Here is a 15,048-nt window from a genome sequence, read left to right on the forward strand (position 1 = left end):
TTCAGAGCAGTAATTGGGAACAAAGGTTTCACAACCAGCTTACAAGCATCCGTTAGAAAAGAATTCAGCATTCATACAGGGTCCTGTAATCTGGAGAAGTAGGAAGACTTACTTCAGGAGTAAGCTTTCCCATCCCAAGTTAGGGAAACCTTTTGCTGAGGGGGCTTTAGGAGTCCAGATGTGCAGACTCATAAGCACAGGGAATTCTCTTGAGTGCTCACCTGTTTCTGCACCTAACAACACAATCACTGGTGTCAAAGACCTAAAACTGTCTGTCTTCATGTTACTTCCCTTACCTTGATAAAAAGAACAGCTTCCCCATGGAAATGCCTTGCACAGCTGTGGATGGAAGACTCACCACACAAACCTCCTGTACTCTTAGTGGCAAGCAGGAGGAGGGCAGCATGGCTTGGGCAACTCACTGCAAACACCTCACTGGGCATAAGATGCATGGAAGAATTCCCAGGGAAACAGGTCCCACTCCCAGCACAAGAAGGAGCCTTTTGCTACCCAAAAGCTCTTGCTTTTCCATGTGATTTCTTTGTATATAGCATAATATAGGGGCCCAAAATGAAACACACATACTTTTCAAAATGCAAGCAACACTGTCTTCCTCTTAGCATCTGTCAAAAAAAGTGGTGCATAGATGCATAGCTAAATACTGTCGAGTAATGCAAATCACTACAAGCAGAGAAGGAAGCACAAAACCAGAAAAAAACCAGTTTCAGTTCCTTTTAGTGCAGTTTAACATCCCTAAGTTCATGAACTCAGTTATCTAGCACTAGCCACTTGTAAAAATATCAGCTTCTGGTTTTCCTGTTTGTTCTGCTGGAGGATTAATTTCAGGGAACTTTCAGTCTTCTTTTGATTCTAATGCTCTTCAAACAACTGCTAGAAAAGCCACAATATAGTCCATACTAAAACCAAAACCAATGCAATTCAATACTTTTGTGATAATTATTTGGTTATTTTCCACCAAACCCAAGCAGACAGAACTACAAGAGACCTGTTTGTGAAAAAACTCAAAGTAACACCTTTGTTCTATGATGAGTATGTTGTCTGGTTTTAAAGTGTCTTTGCACACAAACAAAATACTCTTATCAGCTTCAAAGAAATGCAGTCTTTCCTAAAACACTACACTGCTGGTTGTAAAACAATGTTCAGAGCATTTATTTGTTTCAAATCTGCTATGCACTACATCCCCAACCACATTTCCATTTTTGATTAATCCAGCAGCTGTGTTTCCCTGGAACAACAGTAGATCATAAAGCCCAGGATGAAGCACAAAAGAACACAAGATAAAGGGAAAAGTGCCAGACACTCTATAGTGCTATTTGAGCATTCACTATGGTTGCTGACTTTATTTGAAGAGGAAATATGTACTGGCAACAGGAGGCAGTATGAAATTCTACAATAAGTAGTCCCTGCTCTGCCTGCTAAATTCTACTCCTTACAAGCCTGGAAGAACATCCCAGACAAACGGAGACTGTAACTAGAGGTGGTTATTTTTTTTAATTCTGCCTTTAATTATACCAGTGACACACTCACATAGAGTCAATGATGTTGCAGATCAAAGATCACTGGATGTTTCCTGTTAAGTGACAAACACCCAGGACAAGCAAATTGCCCCAAAGCAGATCCCCTTGAACACTGGATCTTGAAGATCTGGCCTATGAAGCCAAAAGTAATTTCCACCTCTCTCCCCACAACAGCTCTCACTTGTTTTTCCCCCTCTGTCATTTTAATTTGACATAATAAATGTCTAAATCCTCACAGATTTGCAAACAGAGGTGCTGGGGCAAGTGGTTGAAAGAGCTTTTCACAATTCTGTCCAGCTAGAGAACTAGCTGACACAGGTAATGCCAAGCCACAGCTTCTTTATGGAACCACCCCGGGTAGGAAGCCAGAAGCACTCTGTACTTAGTTACCGAGTTGCTTCTGTGTTCCTCAGGAGTTTTCCAGAAATCCCCCAGGAGCCACTGAATCCAGTACTTTTTCCTCATACAAAGCTGAAACAACTTCCTTCTGCAGAACTACTTAAGACAAAGAGTTCTAACCTGAACTGGTCACAATAACACTCCTACATACATCCCTTGCAACAGTTTTACGTGAATATTATTTATTTCAAGGTAAGTTCAGCTTTGTACATTGTTGATATCAGTTATACCTAGAAGTTATTGTCACTCTGGAGTTGCTCTGAAGTGGAAGTTTAATTCCATTTTTTCTTTGAAAGGAAATGACAACTTTGTCTTCAAATATACTTGCAAATAAATTTTCAAAAGAATTATTTATCTAAAAAACGCATTTCTGTCTTCTATCTACACATGTCAAAGCAGCAGAAGTCCTTTTTATTTCTATGATTCAGACTTCCACTTTTACTAATTCAAAAAAATCCTCAAAATGTTAAATTAATGGTTTATTTTATTGGTCTGTATGGCAGTCCCACTTACTGGAACAATTAGTTCTTTATGTAAAGTAGTCCTACAGGTAAAGACATCACTACAGATACTACCATCTGCCTTACAGAAAATATTAGGAAACAAACATCTAATGAATAGCAAACTGTTTCTCATAGATGGTATATAAAGAACAAAAGTACTACAAAGAAACAAGACTTGCATAGTTTATTTTATGTATTTTCTTTACCCCATTTTTACCTAGATAACTTTTCCTTGACTGTGCTCACTAATCAAGTGTGACTTCAACTGCACTATTTACACTATCTCAGACTCTTAACAGAAATCTGGCGCTGGGTTATACGAGTGCTATCAACCCTAGACACAAACCTTTTGAAAGTAATTTTAACATAATTATTTGTATGCAGTTGTAGTTGTAGCACTGTATTTTAGATGTCTTGTATAAGAATATCTTGGCTTAAATAAATGTAGAAACCATCGGTATGCATACTATTTCTTTTTACTAAGTGGACTTTGAGTGTTCTGTAGGACTGTGTCCAGGCTGGGTATTAAAGACAGGAAGACAAATCAAGGTCATGATCTTTCCCATAATCCTAAAGTTTGATTGAGTTCAGACACAAGGTTCTGTTTTTATCTTCTGACTATGAATAAATACATAAAACAGCTCAGTCATACCAAGGTGTGCTGGTCCTTTCAGGGTAATTCTCACACTGCGACTCCCATGTGGTACTGCAATCACAGTTTCTTCCCCTAGGAAAATTAAATAACCAGTTAGAAGTTGTCTTGCATCAGGACATTTGCACATCACGTAATGAGACTGAAAACTGTCAAACATGTCTAAGAAAATACTTAAGAGGTTTCCCAATTTTTCCTATTAAAAGTAATCCTACGTTGTTTTATTCAGCACAGACACCGCATCTGTTTGCTATGCTGTGCAACTATTAAGACCTATCAATGGACTTGTAAATCTTTCTTGCTATTTGAAAATTATTTGCTATTAACAAAAACAACTGAGACGTCAGTAGTGTATTAGGAACATATTTGCACTCTGTTGTCCTAGTTTTATTTCCTAATCATTGAATTGACATAAGGAATCTGCTAAGTAGTACTTCCCCCTCACAAAAATCCGCAGCTGTTCAGTCTCATTTTGCCCACACCTCATTTCCTGCTGCAGGTCACAACTTTAATAAGTGGCAAGACTTACAGGAAATAAATCATCCACTTTACACTAACCCTTAACCAATTACAGACCAGTTAAGAGAAAATATATGTTAGCTATAATGTATATGTTATAACAGAGTGTCTGCATCTAACTTACCATATAAGATCATTCCTTCCAGTAAGAGCCCCAATTTAAAATGAACTATAAACCAAACCAGCCCTGAGTAGGACATGTCAATACAAAACAGCTTTTGGCTGCCTAAATGCCCTCTTCATATATAAAAGTACAACACACTTACTTCAGCACATTTTACAAAGGCAAAAAAGTTATTACTTGCCATTTCAAATGTAGGAAATCTGTGATTTGCCCAAGTAACTCAGTTAACAGTCAAATCAATAGACCCGAGTCTTTCATGCCAACCAGAGCACTCGTCTCAGAAAAGGGTATGCACAGGGCACAACAGGGATATCCAAATAAAGGGTGGGAGAAGTATTCAAGCAACTAAGTACCAACGTGCTGTCTCCCATTTCCATCGTGGTATAACTGCACATCTCTGAGGAAGGATCTCCAAATATGGGCCACTTCATCCTGCAGTGGGTGCTCTGTTCAGTGATGACATTAACACTTACCTAGGGGCTGGTGTAGAGGAAGCTCATTTTTGCACAATCAAAAAGTAACATGAGCTCAAGGTCAGTGGTGCATTTGTTCCAGAGTTATTCATATAATATTTAGAGGAAGTATATCTGAGTTTAGTTTTAACTAAAAAATAGCTGAAGAATGTTTCTTTCCACTTTAAACCGGACCCTTTCATAGTAGATGCTAAATTATCAGCTTCTGGTTTACATCTCCTTAGCATAAGTATGAAATCCTGCCAAATGTTCAGGATACTTCAAGCAAATGCTGCAATTATTTTTTTCTGAAATAAACACCTTCTTCTGTTACAGTTTTTATATCGCCAATTTCTAGGAAGGTCATTTAAATATAACAATTTATTTTGGATGTAATAAAATATGATCTTTATTAATTTCATACTTGGGTATTCCACCAGAGTGCAAAATACTACAGTAAGAACAATAATACAGTTAAGGAGCCCTGGAAAAAACATTAACTACTGAACCACTTAATATCTTTTTTCATCTTGGTTTTTCATCAGGCGAATTGCTAAAGATAGCCAGAAGGTAGTGGACGTGTGTATCTTTAAACTAAGGAAATAACTACTGAATTCATATGTGCTCCACAGTGTTTGAGAGAAAGCAGGTTTGAGGGGCCCATCTGTCCCTCCTTGGTCAGGAATTGTATCCCGTCTTGACAAGCAACTGGCAGTTACAGCACAAAACCTCAAATAAGAGTCTGACTTTGACCAGCTCTGAATGCATGCAACTGCTGTTTTGAAGTGGAACCAAGGGCACTCTACACTGAACAGACGAGGCCCAGATTTGCAGATGTCCAGAGATGTGTAGGGCTGCTCCTCCTGAGAACAACCAGGGTCGTTCTGCTGTGCTTCCTCCACCTCCTTACAGCAGTCTCCGCTCGCCTCGTTGATCCCTTTTCAGGATGCTTCACATTCCTTTAGCTGTACTACAGACATTCCACCCTCACCAAAGCACTCTCTGATATGGTCCAAAAGTCTCATGGGGGTGCTAAATGTGGTGTTTCACTGTGGCGGAGACAATATTACCAGAAGGTATTTTATTTGCATTAGAGGAGATGACGAAGTTCACCACCACAGCTATGTTCAACCTCTGCAGCCCCACAGACCTGTCAAGAAGTCTGATAGCAGGAGATTCTTGTAACCTGACTGAGACAAGACCTGAGGCAGTCTTTCCATGAGATGAAGTAAATAGTAGTAAAAAATAAAAGCGAGATTTTTTGAATTCTGAACTGAGATGGGGAATTGGAAGGAAACGGGACAGAGTTGACCTAAGGGACTCCACATTCTCCTGAGGACAGCTTGAACTTCCTAGGAAACAAAAGTTATGATTGTCCAGGTCTGGCTCCAAAACTATATATTCCAAAGGCCTCTGGTTCTCAGTTGCAGCATATAATTTGTATTCTTAAAGAAATAAAAGGCCCTGTAAACCCATTTAAAAACGATGTTGTACACTTCCCATTAAATCGGTAGGACACACACTATTAAAAGCAGTGAACTCTTATGGAAACACAAATGGAAATTGCTGCCCTGAAATCTACACTTAGAATTTCCAGTTATCTCCTTTTGCCCCCATACTTTATTTAGGTATCTTTGAAAGTTCATTGCTGACCTTTGTCTAAAGCTGGAAACAAATAAACCCCAAATCATCTGCAACATACAGACAACATTAGACTGAAATCTGATTTTAGAGTCATAAAGCTAACTTTAAAAACTGAGATAACATTGAGGTATTGTCACTCTATTCTAATGCTGCTTCTACTGTAGGGATTCCTGAGGGCATGTGGGCCACCTTTCTCTAGCACCTGCTTGAAAGGAGCTTTCTGCTCTTACCCAGGGACTCATGCAAATGTGTGTGCACACACTACAGACAGCACTTGCTGATTAGGCTCCTGGATTGCTTTTACTTTCAGATGGCAAGGTTTGATCCTGTTTCTATGGTGTTAATGTGGATTTAGATTTTGGATTTCAATGAGAGCAAGATCAGACTCCCTGCTATGGTAAGACTGGGAGCTAATCCCCAGGATCAAAATAAAGGAGCCACATTCCTGAGCTCAATCCAATTCAGCAGGTTTTATTTATTTTTCCATGTGGGCCATGGTGGACCCATTTACTGTTTCACATATGGGCCAGTTGGGATTTTTCCCTCTCTACTCTTAAAGCAGGGCAGAAGGTTTATTTCAGGCCTATAAAAACTGTTTCTTTCCATGTATTTGCTCAGCACTTACCTGCTGTTTCTCTAGTTCTGATCGGAGTCCTATGTGCTCTCCAAATACAGTGAGCAATAGTCCAGGAACAACTACCAGCACAAGAGAACTCAAAAGCTAAAATGTTTGGAGTCTTGTTGCAGTGTCTTTCACAATCCACTCTAATACAAGGCATAGTTTCAGAAGATATTGGTGCTGGGACATGTGCAAACCTGCCTAATGACAAGAATCTCTGCAAAGCAAAACATATTTTTTAAGAGACACCTGAACTGGCTAGGTGTGTGCTACTGAAAGCAGCAGTTATATCGTGACCATAAAAGTCACATTGCAAACTCTGTATGGACACATCCTTTCTGTCCTTGAACTCCTTTTCTAATCTCACATTCTCCCTCTCCTCTGTACCTCCATCCTGCTGTTCATTGGTCTTACGACTCAAGGCTGCCTCTTCATCTCATAGTGCCAGTTCTTTGCATTGTTGAGTAAGTATTTCTAAGGTGTGGCAACCTGCTTTTGAGATGAACAATGTGGCCTCAACTCATTTTAGTTAAATATCTCTTTCTGCTTCTGGACACCTCCTCTAAACTTTGTGTGCACTGGAGAAAACGTACAAAGACATATACATTAAGCAACCCATCAAGCAAATGGATCTCAAGGAAATGCTATGCAAAACAACAGATGATATTTAGCCTGGAGAAAAGAAGGCTCAAGGGAGACCTTATCACTGCCTACAGCTATCTGAAAGGAAGTTGTAGCGAGGAAGGGGTTGGTCTGTTCTCCCTAGTGACAAGCAACAGAAGTAGAGGAAATGGCCTCAAGTTGCACCAGGGGAGGTTCAGGCTGGATGTGAGGAGGAATTTCTTTACTGAAAGGGTTATCAGGCACTGGAACAGGCTCCCCACAACAGGGATGTGCTGTAGTCACCGTCCCTGGAGGTATTTAAGAGAAGGTTGGATGTTGCACTTAGGGAAATGGTCTAGTGGTTGATAGGGCTGGGACAGAGGCTGGACTTGATGACCTTAAACGTCTCTTCCAGTTGAAATGATTCTATGATAATTCTGACACAGGAACTTCTCCACATGAGACAAGAGAGATGAGGAATGTAAAGGAGAAATCTTCATACTAGCTATAACAGAACCAAGTAAATCAACCAAAGTAAATAGATTTGTAGATTGAAATAGTTGGTGCTGACGACCCAGCACCCAGACTGTACACATTGCAGGTACTTTCCTTTGGACTAACTCTAGTCTTATCCCATAGATTGCATATTCAGTAGCTATTGGAGAATATTAGGTGCTTTTCTGGGGCACACCTTCTGGTTTACCTTCACCCAAAAAAATCCAGTCTATCCTCTCCAAGACCACTCCATGATGTGAAATGACAAGCAGTATGTTAGGACCATGATGAAATTTGTTTCAAAAAACATAGTCCTTCTCCAAATTGAAATGCTAATGTACTGGCATTCTATCCCTCCCCACACAGTTTTCCTGCCAAACTAGTCCCAATTCTGGTTCCCAGCTCTACATACAGTTGGTTCTTCTCATTTATCTCCAAGTGTTTCTGATTCAACTTCCCACCACAGATTCTTTATCTAATCTCAGTCTTCCACTCTTCCTCTTCTTCCTTGACCCAATGTATCTCTACAGCCAGTCCTCCTCCTACTCTCTCATATCTGTCTTTCCTTCACTGTATGAATCAATGTCAATTTTTTGTCTTTCTCACTGCTTGTGTGATCTCATCACCTCCAGTCATAAGTCTGAAGCTTGTGAAAGTCAGAAACTCTCCACAAAATCTCTTTTATAATGCCTGAATGTGAAGCAGGAGGCACTATATTCATCCCATGGTGCCGATTGTACACTGCAGCAAAACAGAAAGCAAGAGCAATCTCAAGGATATTTTTTAATAGCTTAGCTCTGGAAAAGCAATATATTAATTCATTCTAAGATTACACACTGTTTGCAATTAGTATATGTAACAAGCAAGAGTACACTTAAAAGGACAAGTTTTCAGAAATATCAGATATTAACATCCAAGAAGCCTCTACAGAGCCCAAAGGAAAAGTTTTGAGGGGTTTTGAAGGGTTGTAGTAAAATATGTGTTGATGTTCACAGACATTGCAAAAGGCTTGTACGTGACCAGAAGATCATTGCCTGCCAAATTTCAAATCCCTGATCTGTGATCAAGTCCAACAATAGGGGATGTTAAGACATATTAAAGAAAAGGTTTCAGGAATGTTTTGACAGTGGGAAACAACATGTTTTTCTCCACTCTGTCCTTGGAATATGCTGAGTTGTTTTGGCTGAATTTTCTCCAAAACATTCAGCACCTGGCATGGAAAGTTTCAAATCCAACTGCTCTATTTTGGCAAAAAATCATTTGTATAAAGTAAAGTATCAGACAACCTTGACAATGGGAGTTACTAGCTCCAAGGGTATTGATTTCAAAGAGGGAAAAAGATGCAAGGTAAAAAGTTGTCATAAAGCTGGGCTAGATAATACTGACCAGGGAACCTTGCAGAAGGTCTCTGTTTAGATAAATGACCAAAGTGAAATGGGGTTTTCGGTTAAGTGTACTTGGGAATGATATCATAAAAGCATGTGACAATGAATGACCAATGGTAAATTACACAAGTGCCACACGAAATAAAATGCACAGCAAGAAGAAATTCAGTTAAAAACTATCGGCATGAAAATCTTTTGTACAAAGCTTTCAGCAAAAAGTCAAAGATGGTAAAATGTGCAAATACTCAACAGTTTGAGAATCAAATAAGAACAGATTAGGACAAGTCTGTGCCTCCAACTTCATTCTCTGTTAATTTCAGAAACAGCATCTTTTCTTTTTCTTTGGTATCAGAACCAGAACATTTTCCAACCATTTCTTGCCAATAATGGTGTAGAAAGCAGACGTCAGGGCCCAATCCTTCAATTTTTCGATGTGCACAAAGTGCAGTGGAGCTAATGGGAGTTCCATGCATATAGTACCAGAAACATCAGGCCCATGATATCTCATTTCCCAATGGGATGGTACGTTTTACAACTTATTACACTTTTTGTTTGAATATCATTAGTCAAACCTTTAATCATTTTACCAGAATGTCAGAATCTGGCTTGCTGGCAGAACTCTAACTTACTTTGTCTTTCAAAGGCAATTAAGTCTTAGTGGAAAAAATAAAGAACCTTTGAAATGACAGTTCACTTCATATTTGCAAAACAGTAAGATTTCTTTCAGTGCTGTTAAGCTTTTTGATCAAAGGCATTCGTTTTATGTAAAACATATTAAAGAAGAGAATAAAATAAAGTGAGTACTTTACGAGAAATCATTTGCCATCAATGCTTAAAATTTTGTTTTTAAAATGAGGACCAAGATAACTAGCCACGTTTATGTCCCCTTTCTTTTTTCCATAATAAAATCTTTGGCTATTCCTTTCCTTCCAATTATTTAAGTTGCCTCATTGCACAATAAAATTTTCATCCTGCTCACTGCTTTACAAGTTCCTGCTTAAATATATATCTGTCATCTGTGGATATATTATTATACATTAGCACAAAGAAAACATGGGTCTATTTCCACATTTCATTAACACAGAGGATGATTATATGTAACCGTGGCCATATTGTTGTTGAACAACTTGACCCAAAAAAAGATTTTGGCACTATCACAATGCCAAGAAAATCATCAAAAGACTTGATTTTAGTAACATGTATACTATTTTGCTTATGTGAATGGAATTCATTCATATAATCTAGTCTACTGCTAAAACTAAAACTTGACATCTTTCCCTAGAATGGTCTTTCTTCTTTTTTTCCATTTTAAAGAACTCTTGAAGGGACACTGAATTATGACAGAGAAGACAATGAACTATGGGTATTCTTCAAGATAATGGGAGACCTTCCACCAAGTGGTATTAGCTGTAGGCAGTTCCTAACCTGTGCCAGAATACCACAATGAAATTAGTGTTTTCTGCCACTAAATGACAGTTTGAAAACCCAATCCCCTTTTCCACTTTGTCTTTACTGTACTTACATACTAAGCAGCAATTAAATGTGGATCTTTTTATTTCACTTAGTGTGAACTATTCAACTAGATTTGCCAATCATATAGGTTTAGTTTGGGTTGCCTAAGAACTAGCAAGGGTGTCCCCAGGAATCATCCCTCTCCAGGAGAATTTCTGTTGCTGCAAACCTGGAACAGACAATGCAATTCCTTTCTGTTCCAGCTGACCTTCACATCAGAAAGGGAAAAAGTTATTTGACGTGTGTATATCTATTTATCTATATCTATCTATATATAGACACACAAAACAAATACAATAAATATTATCTAATCTTTACTGCTTCACAGGCTCTTGCTCTGTGCTGACCAGAAGCTCTGAGTGTTTGATATGACAAAGTGAATAAAAAGTGGCCCTCCATGAAAACTCCCTTCCAGTTCACTGTGAAAATTCAAGATGTTGACTGTTTCAGGATGAAAAATTTTATAAATTACTAAACTATATTTTACAATTCAAGAAAAAAGCCACTGGTGAGGCAAAGGCTGACACTGATAGCTCATCCTACATGTAAAAAGTGGCTCTCCGACTTGTGCAAAATTATTCTGTGACTTTAGAAGATGCTGCTACAAAAATATCCACTCTTTCATTTAGATTACCTTTGTTATACACATGTAGTGAACTACAAAACTCACACACCTGCAGAGCCTAAGATAATCTAACAGAACCTTGTACATCAATACAAGTAATCACATTGCAAGATAACAAGTATGAAGATAACATACATTGTACTTCAAGTCACATCTACATTGAAGCATACTGCAAGTAGTGATATCAAAAAAAATTCATGGAAATATTTACATGTATTGCAATAAATATTAAACATGATTCAATATACAGCTCTTTCATTATCAAGTCACAAGTGAAATCTTTGTAGGTTGAACTACAATAGTACTAAAATATATGCAGCTGTCAAAGTCACAGGCTTAATCCATTTAAAAAAAAGCTGCTTGCATTTCAACTTAGAGCTTCACTCTAAGAACACTAGATCATCACTTCTGCATCTTGTCACTCTGCAGGAAGGTAACAATCTCCAAAGCTTCTATCTCCTTGTGACAAATGCACATGTAACAAATGCACATTGTGAGTTCAGAAACCAAAAAAATACATGCAAAGCAATAATCTCACATGATAAATATGAGGCATCATCTGTGAGCTTAGAAATCACGAGTGTCAGAAGTAAATCTCTACGTAACAAACCTTGCCTGGATCTCAAGAGCCAAACTCCTAAGACTCCAGTAAAGGGTCTAATTCTGATACTTCTTCTCTCTTATATTTTCAATACTACTGAGATCTACAGAGTTACTCTCACTAAGATGCTAATTACTTGGAGAAAAATGGCAAAATTTGAGTCAAACACACAAAACAACAGAGAATAAAATACTATTCCCTTTAACCTTGTGCTTTTTGTACCATACAAGTAGTTAACTTGCCTCTGAAGTTCAAATTTCTTTAGATACTTTAAGGAAAAAAAAAAAAAGTTAAGTTGAAAACCAGGCACTTTCAGTCTTGGGCCACAATTTCCAGAAAATCATCTATGTTTCCACGATTTAAAAACATTGCTGCAGCATCACATATATTGCAACATAAGGATACCCTCTAAAATAAGATGTGCATCTTGATGATTATTCCCGACAGAATGAATTGAGTAGCTCTATAAGAAAAAATGCATATCTCAAATTCTTTCCTAGCTATACCCTAATGTGTGGTATCCCTCATGGAATTTCAATAGACTAATCTAGCACAGACTTTAGAATAAGCAGCTTTGAAAAACTGCAAACAAGTATATAGTGAAAAGGTCAACACTGCAATATGTATGTTACTATACAAGCAGGAAACAGTCAAGGATAAATTATCATAGGATCAATTTGCAACCTACTTTTTTCTGGTGAGACATGTGTCTTAGCTTGTCCCCTCACAAGTCTGCATGTGGAACCATCTCCTGCACAGATTCCACAGTTGTCTTCCTTGGCATTGCTCCCAAGTTGTCGATCACAGCCCACCGCCTGCCAACATCAACACCACAGTCAGAAGGAGGGCAAAGCTGTAGTAGACGTGCTCAGGTTTCTGGAATTTTATTTATTATGTTATCCTTTCAATTTTATGAGCTGGCTTCATTCTATCAAAGCATATCTTGCTATTTAGGACTTTAAAAGCACACTGTCATTTCCATTATTTTAATGATGAACCACAACTGATACATTAAGCTATTCAAGCATAGGAAATACATGAATCAGTTTCCCACTACTCATGGGAATGGATACTACTGAGCATTATTCTTTCCAACACAGGATACTACTATGTTTTTTACAATTTGTTTTTCATCACCTGTTTAATTACGTCTGAGGAAGGATTAATGCAATGAAATAAATCGAGTTACGTATTTAAAGGGCACTCAGCCCTCAGCCTCACAGACAAGAAGCTATAGGCAGCGTTCATAGTCTGGTGTTTAGGCCATTCAAAATTTAACTGGCATTTGTGTAGACCTTATAGTTGCCATTTCTATCAACATCAATCACATTTGCTAATCAGGTTTTAAAGAACTTGGATTATTCAGTTCTCACATGTTCATTTTTGTTGTTTCTGAATGTGAGACCTGATCTATGAAACTTTCCAACTATTATTCTAAAAACACTTAAACAGTGCCAAAAATTCCAAAAGCAAAGTTTTTTAAAAACTTGCAACTGAAAACTCTCCAAACTATAATCAAAACATCTTTCTGAGTTTTCTTAATATCAGTCACTATCCAAGAAGCATGGGAGTGAGAATGGGAAAACAAAGAATAGACAACACCGACTAAAAGAACCTTCCTGTTGAAAGCAAGATGAATATCTGGTCTGTCCTATCTCAACCTTCCCCAATTTCATAGAAGAAAAAAAAAATGGAGAGTACCAAATGCTGAGCAATATAGTAAAAAGCTAAACTGCAGCTCCAAGTTTTCTTGAGGCAGCCTATACAGTTCTTATGTCCACTCATCCCTGAGAAGTGCAGCTAATTCGTCATGGACACATATATTTAAACAAACTCCAAACTGACAGGCAGATAGAAAGCACTCTGGAAATTCACAGTTTAAAGCAGTGCTAGAATTCTGAAATTGGCCAGCACACTCCTCTTCCTATATAAAAATGCTTGGAAGGGGTAGTCTTAGCTGCCAAGATCCACTGCATCTGTGCTATGCCAAAACTGACACACGATCCCCTTGGAGAGGTGAGGATCAAGTCCTCACATAAGAGGCAGGGCTGAGTCTCCCAGTCTGAGTCAACACATACACATTGCATAAATCAAGCACACCTACTGCCAAACATGGAGAAACAGAATCTCCAAGTTTAACGTGTCTATAGAAAAGAAAGCGAAGCAGCCCCTACATCCTGTATTCTCTGGAGAGAAAGGTGTTAAGGACGATGGTTCATGGTACCCTGGTTGAGAAACATACAGCACTGAACATCATCTCCTTACTAAAGGGTTCAGATTTACCCTAGAATGCTAGATTAGCAGCAGGTAATTAATTATTCCTGCATCTGATGGAGATCATCCTGTGTAGTTCAGCAAAGAATTCATTTTTAAAAGAAAAAAGCAGTTTAACTAAAATGATTTAATGTTGAAGTACTAACACAAGCTCAGTTGTGAAATGAAACAAATTAACACACATGCATGTGTGAAATGAGACCATCTCAGAACAGGTGCTCATTTGCTACATAGAAGCTACGTGAGGAAAACACACTATCATTTAAGATCGAATTAAAGGTTAAAGTGCTTTCACTTGAAGGTATTTTTTAATGTTAGCCCTGGATTCATCACTGACAGAAAATAACAAAAAGATTAATTGTAAACTAATTGCTCTAAGCAAGCTTAACTTCCCATTTCAGCAATTAGCATTGATAAAGAATTCATTCAGAAATAGAAGCTAACTGGACTGCTGTGTAGAATTTCAAGGGTTATAATAATAGAGTGCTCAACACATCAGCCTTAGATCTGACAACTCCAAGCTCCGCAACCGACCTTCTTTTTGACCTTTGAATACTTCCTGTGCTTTTTTATTCCAATCTGTGCAAAAAGATATAATTGCAATTCGCCACCTTGCAGGGATGTTACAAGAATAAATCTCCTAAAGATTCGGAAACATTCAGATGGTGCAATGATCAGGGCTGTACCAGTAGTTGAGAGAGTCTATATTTCTCTCGGGTAGACTTTTAAAGTATTTATGGCTCTCCACTGCTTCTCCTGCGCTTTTTCACATAAAGATACTACTGGCACATGGAAGCAAATTGTTATAAATACAGCAAGTGTAATCTCTCCCCAGATCTCACAAACACATCTCCATTTCGTAGTGTAATCTCATTTTCTAAATATTAAGAATCTATTTATTCACTCATCAATTAATTCTCAAGAGAAATATTAAGCTGCACATTTGGAGACTCTCTCTGAGAAATTGTGTTTTTATTAGTTTAAGCTGTTGTATATTTGTAGACTACAGATCCTGCAAGCCTTTGGTGGGAGGAGGGTAATAAGTGAGCAGAGTACTTGTAAGACCAGCCCATTAACACACAACTGATAATAAAAAGCATATA

At 38.1% G+C, this 15,048-nt stretch overlaps 1 protein-coding gene across 5 annotated transcripts in view; it reads right to left on the reverse strand.

Annotated features, from left to right (window-relative positions):
* ADAMTSL3 (ADAMTS like 3) overlaps nt 1-15,048 on the reverse strand; it is a 189,670-nt gene that overhangs the window by 68,027 nt on the left and 106,595 nt on the right. For all 5 annotated transcript variants that reach the window (XM_062000541.1, XM_062000545.1, XM_062000540.1 and 2 more), the window contains exons 7-8: nt 12,360-12,486; nt 3,093-3,167 (exon numbers count right to left, since the gene is read on the reverse strand). In XM_062000541.1, coding sequence (XP_061856525.1) covers nt 3,093-3,167; nt 12,360-12,486 — 202 coding nt within the window. The remainder of the gene's footprint in view (nt 1-3,092; nt 3,168-12,359; nt 12,487-15,048) is intronic.

This window comes from Colius striatus, chromosome 7 (assembly GCF_028858725.1).
Source record: "Colius striatus isolate bColStr4 chromosome 7, bColStr4.1.hap1, whole genome shotgun sequence".
NCBI classification, from domain to species: domain Eukaryota; kingdom Metazoa; phylum Chordata; class Aves; order Coliiformes; family Coliidae; genus Colius; species Colius striatus.